Genomic DNA, 7,777 nt, shown 5'->3' on the forward strand with positions numbered 1-7,777 from the left:
GTGGCTGGCGCCTTAGCCGGTTGAGCTATAGGCGCCGAGCCAGGCCTCTGTGTTTAAACAAGACACGCCTCTGGGTGCTGCTGGTGTTCATTCAAATGTGAAAACTGCTGTCTCAAATCACTTATCTTTACAACTCTGCAAGTGAAGGTATCTTACTATCCCCATTTGACAGATAAGAAAAATGAGGGCCAGAGAGGTGGAGAAAGTGCCTCATGGCTGGGCAGCACCTGTGGCTCAAAGGAGTAGGGCGCTGGCACCATATACCAGAGTGTAGCAGGTTCAAACCCAGCCCTGGCCAAAAACTGCAAAAAACAAAAAAACAAAAAGAAAGAAAGAAAGTGTCCCATGGCCACACGGCTGGTAAGAGGTATAGTTTGGTGAGACCTCGTCAAGGCCTGGTCTCTGCTTTTTAACAGGGATGTGGCCTCCATGGTGACCGCCCTTCCTTGGCAGGGTTGGGACTCTCCTCTGACTCTTTGTCAGTGATCACATCTCCAATCCCTCTGCTTCCTGACACACTTACCATTGGCCCAGCCCCTACTATGGTTAGGGTCCCTCTGGGCTCAGCCTAGCTTCTCCCCTTCCCAGCGCTCTCACACACCACCCTGGCCAGCTCCTGCAGGGTCATATCCCACCCAGAGCTCCCTGAGAGCTGGGTCTCTCAGTTCACAGGTGCCTCCAAACAGGTCCTCTTGCGGGGCACCCTTGCCCAGTGACGCCACTGTCCATGGGTTATATACACTGGAAACCAGCAAGTCGTGCTAGACTCTGTCTCTCCCTCTGCTTGCCACCACCTTCTATTTGCACCCCTCTATCCCAAACACACCTATGTGCCACCCTCCTGGCCTATGGACTCAGGTGCAGGGTGGCTGTAAGGGATGAGCCTCTGGGCACTCTGGCCCCTTCCCCAGCACCTAACTAGAAGTGGGGAGCCTGGCTGAACCCATAGCACTGCCAGGTGAATGTTCAGCCTTGCCCCACCCCCCGGACAGTCTGTGTTCAACTTAACCTGTTTGTCCCCAAAACCTGGCTCAGCCTTGGGAGCAACGTGGATCCTGGTGCTGGCTCTGCAGGGACAGCTGGGCAGGGCCATAGGCTCTGATCACTCCAGACCCCTCTGCTCTCTTCTGGACTGCAGCCTTCCCACCCTGGCCCCTATTCCTAGTGAGGACACCTTCAGGCCATCACAGTGCAGCTCACACGGCAGGGCCCAGGACAACCCCTCTCTTTCTTGGCCCCAGAGTTTCAAGGAGGCAACCTCAGCTCTTTGGGTGAGGGGAGGAGTCCAGCTTTGCCCTGGACCTGAGGCAGCCCACAGTGGGTTGGCAGACACTCTTGAGGTGAATGGCCTTAAAGTTTGGTCTTTCGGAGTTCGCCCCATGAAACCCAGAAATGGTGATTTCTCTTAGCTTTTCTGTCACTCCCGCTTCTTCCACCTGACTGCAGGGAAGCTGCTGAGACCTCCTTGAGCTCTACTATGTCTCTATTGTATGTTAAGGACAGAGTCTCCATGCTGGCTTCTGCCTACTGCTGTATGTCACCAAGGCCATCACATATAACCCATCCTATTGCCCTTTTTGACTGGGATGTCAGGAAGCTCAGCCTGATTTCTGTGCTCAAACACAACCTAGATTTCCAGTATAAATGTTTCCCCCTATACGCTCTTCCCTGACCACCTCAAGTCCTTGCTTTGGCATCCCTACCCCTTGCCCATCTGCCTGCTGGTATGCTTGTGCCTCCCAGCTGACAGGAGCAAGACCTCTTGCCCCCCTGAGCTGGAGGCTGGACCCACACTGACCTGGTATTCGGGGGCACCTGATGGGAACAGGGCCCACCTGTCTCCAGCAGACATCCTCAGTGATGTCTTTGTTCTCTCTGAGCTCAGAGGAAGAGAGACTATGAAAAAGAATTTCTTCTGACAGGAAAACCACAGCATTTTAGGTTTGTGACAAGTGGGGGTGAGGCAGGGCCATGAGGATTTAAACCTGTGCCTCTGAGGAGGCCGTCCTTGCTCCCCAGAAACCGCAGACAGGAGCACAAGAAGCTGGCCCAGCCCTCCTGCCTGTCTCCCTGAGTCCCCCTGCCAAGGGCTGGGGAGCAGCAGGGGAGGCAGGCACAGGCTTCTGGGGCAGGCGGCATTGCAGGCCGACCTTGAGGGACCGGTGGGACTGGGTAGCAGTGAGCTCTGTCAGCAATATCCACAAGCCCCTAGAATACCTCCACCTGTCTTTACAATGCACTGAAAGGGCTGTGGGGTCCCCTTTAGGGACCTGGTCTGATTTGTGCCACCTCCCCGGAGATGCTTGCTGAGATAACGTGTGAAGGAGGTGCTTGACCAAGGCATTTTAGGATTTGAAAAACCTCCCTTGACTCTATGTGGTCTGAGCCTCCAGGCCTGAGCAAGGCTGCTTGGTGAGTGGAGGTCAGGGGACAGAAATGTTTTATCTTCAGGCAGCTAATCTAACCAGCTCTGCCCTCTCAGTGCTATTTATGGGGTCATTTAAGCCCCTGCCCCCGCAGTCTTTCCACTCCCTAGCCCGCTGCTGAGAACCAGCATCCCACAGACCCAGGCAGCTGGGGGCCACAGGGAGGCTGGGACTTCCCAACCTGGGGGCGACCACCAGCCCCCACACTAGGCAACCAGGCCACCTTTCCCAAGAGCCAACACACAGCCCCCCACCAGCCTCCAAGATGAGGAAATGCCACAGGGGTTGTGACCATCTCTCATGCTTCTCACAAAGAACCTTCCAGGGGTGACCTGCTCTAGTTAAGATTATGGCGGGGGTGAAGGGAGGGTATCTGGGAGCCTTTCCTGGAGGAGGTAAGAGCATGAGAGAGCCCTGAAGGGAGGCAAAGGCCTGGGGATGAGAATGAAGTCACCTTCGTTATACTTTGTTTTAGTTCTTTAATCCATGTGGGTAGTCTCAGGGATGCACACAGCAGGTGCTCCATAAGTGCCTGCTGACGCAATGGGTGGACTACGGATGCTTGGGTCCCAGTTACAGAAAGGAATGACTGAATGGTCTTGCCACATCTGTCACCCGGGTCAATGGCAACACTTGCTATATGCCCGCTGTGTGCAGTAGATGAGTCGGGAGCTGCATTGGCCGCAGCCCTAAGAGGCAGCAGCTGAGCAGGATGGGTTCAACTCCTGTCCCGGTGCTCATGGCTCAGAACGTGCCCTGTACTTGCCACCTGTCTGTGCCACCAGCCTCTGGGTAAGCTCTGGCCAGTACTCGTTCTTCCCAACCCTGGGAACCTTTGTGGCAGGGTCTGCTGGGCCCCAGGGACCTTGTCCCTGTGGACCTTATTTCTGCCTTTCCAGTTTCATGGGCTTGGCACTCTCTGCCCGGGCTCCAGCTGCTGCCCTGACACTGACTCTGCTCCCTACCTGCAGCCTGGCCCCCTCTCTCCGACCCCAGGGATACCCAGTCTCCATCTCTCTATGCAGCGCTCCCCAAGGGCCCTTGACTCTGGGCCAGGGAGGGGCTGGGTCCAAAAGGAAATGGACTGGGCCCAGCCAGGCTTCTCAGCCTAAAACTAAGCAGGCAACTCCCCTGTGTCTGACGCCTAGAGGGCTGGGGTCTGTGGGGCCTGCTGGACTATGGGGACCCCCCTGCTTCCTGAGCATCACAGTGGCTGGGCGCTCTTTGCTTGTCAAGGTGACTGCCCAGAGCATCCCTTTGGGCTGACATCCCCTTTCACAAGCAGGGACCTAGGACTCAGATGGGGAGGACCACCAGGGTCACACAGGAAGTCAGCGAGGGCACCCTCTACCCCACCTCACCTTCCGCAGCTATGTTGGGGATCAGGGTCACCCAGAGCCTCTACCTGGCCACTTCCTGTTTCTAAAAGATGGAACCAGATACGGTGTCCTTCCCCTTCCCACAGCCCACTCAGCTCCCAACCCACATTTGTCTTTGTTAGTGGCTTCTCCCCTGCTCTGCATCCCGTGTGACTCACAGTCCCCTGAGCATGCCTCACACCAGCCCCTCCAGCCTGTGGAATCCTTCCCCACAAGCTTCCCTCTCTTTCTGGGACAATTCTTGTTTTCCCAGTGGGCTAGAGGGGCTCCTTCTGCATCATGCTCTCCCAGCCCCGCCCAGCACACACCTCAGTCCCACTGGACAGTCCTGGGCCCATCTGCAGGGGAACCCAAAGAGAGGCCCCAGCGGACATCTGTTCATTCCTTACCATGTCTTGAGCCCCTCCTCTGTGCCCAGCCTGCATCCAGCCCTTAGCCTTACCCTTGGGAGAGACCACGTTCTTGTTTATCTGCACAACAGCCCATTAGTGTGGGCAGATGAGAAACAGAGGTGAAGCAGCTTGCCACCATCACACAGCTCATGAAGGCTGAGCCCAGACTAGAGCTCACACACTCTCTGGTCTAACACGCACACCCTCTGCATTGGGCATTAATTTCCTCAGGTAACACTACTTTTACCTTCTGCTAGACCTTCCTGTGGTTTTGTGTGTGGTTTTTTTGCTTGTTTGGTTGGGGTTTTTTGGCTTCTGGTTGGAAGCAGGAGCTGCCAGGGTGTCCTGTGTCTTTAGAAGACCGAGCGAGCCAGAGCTGCATGTGCAGGTCATCTCTCTAGAGCAGGGCCAGGGCCTGACCTTGGGGGAGCAGGAGAAGGGGGCAGTTACTGCAGCCACACAGGGGCAGGCCTCAGGGCCCTGCAGGAGGAGGATTTTTCAGAGCCCTTTGTCGGCCTGGCGTCCAGTGCCCTGTCTGATCTGCAGTGTGGCTCTATCTTCACCCAGGTGGATAGTTTGTGTCTTCCCAAGGCAGCCCCATCACCACACTGTTACAAAGTCTTCAGCTGCCCTGAAACCCTGTCTCCACGTCCCCCACCTGGCTTAGTAGTCTGCACAGAGTCCTCCAGGGCTCAAGACCCCCAGTTGTGTCATCATGGCAATGCCCCTGGACGCCTCTGCTCTGAGCCAGGTCTGAGCTAAGCCCCTGGACCCACTTAACCCTCTGAGGAAGGTGGTGGTATTATCCCATCATTGGTGAAGGAATGGAGGCACATAGCATGCCAGTGGCCAGCACAAGGTCACAGCTAGCACCAGAACTCAGGTGTGGGCCCCTCCTGGCCCCCATCTCTGGCTTTACCTCCATCCTTGAAGCCCAGGCTGGGGCTGAACCAGTGCTGCAGAAGGCTCAGGCAGCCAGTGGAGGGGCTTCTCACCTGTCCCTATGACCTGGGTGGAGGCCACCCAGAGTGCTGCAAGGGCCTGGGGACCAATGGGCTCTTGCCTCTCTGGTCAGCCCCTTTCCAGTGCTCAGACAGACTGTGGGCTTTTCTGCCCCACTCAGAGCCTGGCCTCAACCAGCATGACCAGCACTCTAGTCCTGTGAACAATCTGGACTCTTCTTGGCCCTACCCAGACTGCCTGATGTCAGGAATCCCCAGACACTGTCTGAAGGCACAGAAAGAAGGGGAGCGAGCCCAGGGCCTGGGGTCTCTTACTTGATCTCCGTCTGGCCGCCTGCCTTCCGGGCGATCTGTACCAGCTCCTTCCCGTAGCGCTCCTCTGCCTGGGCCCTGAGAGAAGAACAACCCATGGGTACTGGGTCTCCTGCAGGTCTGCCAGCTGAGGGGTCCCTGTGAAGTCTGTGGCAGAACCTGAGGACCCACCCGTCAGCCATTGGAGGCAGGCATGGCTCCTTGAAAAAATTAAGCCCCCAGCCCTTCCTGGAAAGAAATGTCCAAATACAGGTACATTTGAAAAAACATCAAGTGATTTGGCCACTTAGGGTAGGTCTGGGAAAAAGCAGGGAGTCACACTCCTGATCTTTTAAAGTGGGGTGCTCTCAGGGCAGCTTGGGAGGGCTGGGGCAGGGGCCTCGGCCCGCCTGCTGGCTCACCTCTGCCTCAGCAGCTCCTCCATGTCCTTGCACATCTTCCTGCCGTCCAGCAGCCGCTGCAGCAGCACCTCATAGCCCGTGTGGGCTGTGAAGTCCCTGCACTGTGACACAGGACAGAGGGACAATGAGGGTCACAGCCGGGTGGCACTGAGCCCAGCCTGGTGGGAATTCCTCTGACTACCTCCAGGAGCAGTCTCCATCCTGCCTCCATCTCCCACCTTACAGGCCAAGCTCTTGGGCCTGGTCTCATAGGCACACAGGGGTCCCTCCCACGTCTGTGCAGGTAATAGGTACATAGTGAAGGTAAGAGGATTCTGGGTGTGTGGCTGAGGGGCTGGTCTGGGAAGTTGGGGGAAGGAGGTAATATTCAAGGATTAAGAGGGGACAGAGGTCCCAGGATATCCTGAGACCCAACAAGTAGGTCCCAGGGCCAGGCTGCCCACTCCAGGTCCTCTTGGGACCCTCACTCCAGGGGCAGGTGAGGGATGTTGGGAGGAGGCAGAGACTGTCAAATCAGGGCAGGCCCTGGGATATGGCATCTAGTCTGTCCCTCCTTTCTGTCCCCAAAGCCTCGCCTAAAACCCCAGAGACTGGGTAAAGAAGCCCCAGTTTCCCCGAGCACACGCATCATACACCATTCCCCTGAGCTCAGAGAGGCAGTGAGGTTCTCCAAGGTCACGGCCACTGACTTGTCCCCCAGATGCAATCTGGTGGTCCTGCTGCTGCCCCATGCCTCCTGCAAATGCCGCCTTATATGTATGTAGTGAGCAGAGGTGGACCCACAATTGAGGAAAGCTTCCTGAGGGAAGAGGCATTTGAGCCAGGTTCTAGAGAGAGTTTTTCTTCAAGGTTTAAGGAGAATCAGACATAGGGAGGAAGGGCAGAGGTGACAGATTGTCCCAACTGGCTACATGTTCTAGCCCACCCTCAGCAGACTCAGAAGGACTGTCCTACACGATGACATAGGGCCCCAGGCTCATGCCCTGCTCCCTCAGCGTCCCTGGAAATTCCTGAGGAGAACCTGACCCAGGTTCAAATGCCCACAAAATGACAAGCAGAGTGTCTGGGCCCTGGCTGGCCACCTAAGGCCCCCAGTGTCCTACATGGCTGTCCAGGAGCTCACATCCACCTTCATGTTCAAGCTGGTGTCACTGGACCAGGCTGGAGCAGGCAGCCACTTGTCTGTTCACCCGCCAGCAGCCATAGCTTCTTGCCCCTCGGCCTCAGCCCACCCTTCAGACCCCCACATCAGAGTCTATGGCAGCCAGGAAGAAAATCAGATCTGGAGCCTCAGCCTCTTGTGCCAGCCTCATGAGGGATCATTTGACCTGGACAGCAGAGTCAGGTCAAGAGGCCACAGACAGATCTCCCAGAACTGGGAAGATTCTTGTCCAGTGCCCCTCCATCCTTGGAAATTCGAAGCCCAGAGAAGGGAAGGGCTTGCCTAAGGCCACAGAGCCAGGACAAAATCCAGACCCTTAAGGGAATTAACTCTCCTTCACAGAGGCTCTGGGAGAACCGCAGGGCTCTGAACAGGGCACGCCTGCCATAGCCCCGAACTGCCAAGGAAACCCTTCTTCTGTCCTTATTGAGGCCCCAGAGTGGATAAAGAAGTAAAACCAAACCTACATTGGCCATTCTGGAGGAGGCAGGAAGCAGTGAGGAGCCCTGCAGGCCGGTCCTCAGGAGCTCAAGTCCCCAGAGAGCCGCAGGCTCAAGAATCCTGTCCGGCCCCTGCTCAGACCCACGGAGATGTACACAGGGGCTGTGGTTGCATGAGCCACAGTCACAAGGACTAGCCTGTTCCAAGGAAGTGCTTGACTCTCTAGGGGCTGCTCACAATGCCTCCCAACCCTGCCCCCCTCAGCCTATGCCCTCCTCCACCCCCAGCCCAGCCCCACAGCC

The 7,777-nt window shown here is 56.7% G+C and overlaps 1 protein-coding gene across 3 annotated transcripts in view; it reads right to left on the minus strand.

The window, feature by feature from the left end:
* PSTPIP1 (proline-serine-threonine phosphatase interacting protein 1) overlaps nt 1–7,777 on the minus strand; it is a 42,269-nt gene that overhangs the window by 14,825 nt on the left and 19,667 nt on the right. For 2 of the 3 annotated variants that reach the window (XM_023510106.1, XM_003784543.3), the window contains exons 2-3: nt 5,873–5,973; nt 5,475–5,549 (exon numbers count right to left, since the gene is read on the minus strand). The exons of the other annotated variant lie outside the window; for it this stretch is intronic. In XM_023510106.1, coding sequence (XP_023365874.1) covers nt 5,475–5,549; nt 5,873–5,973 — 176 coding nt within the window. The remainder of the gene's footprint in view (nt 1–5,474; nt 5,550–5,872; nt 5,974–7,777) is intronic. 3 annotated transcript variants of the gene reach the window in all.

Source organism: Otolemur garnettii, unplaced genomic scaffold, assembly GCF_000181295.1.
Source record: "Otolemur garnettii isolate 467f Iridium unplaced genomic scaffold, OtoGar3 scaffold00011, whole genome shotgun sequence".
NCBI lineage: Eukaryota > Metazoa > Chordata > Mammalia > Primates > Galagidae > Otolemur > Otolemur garnettii.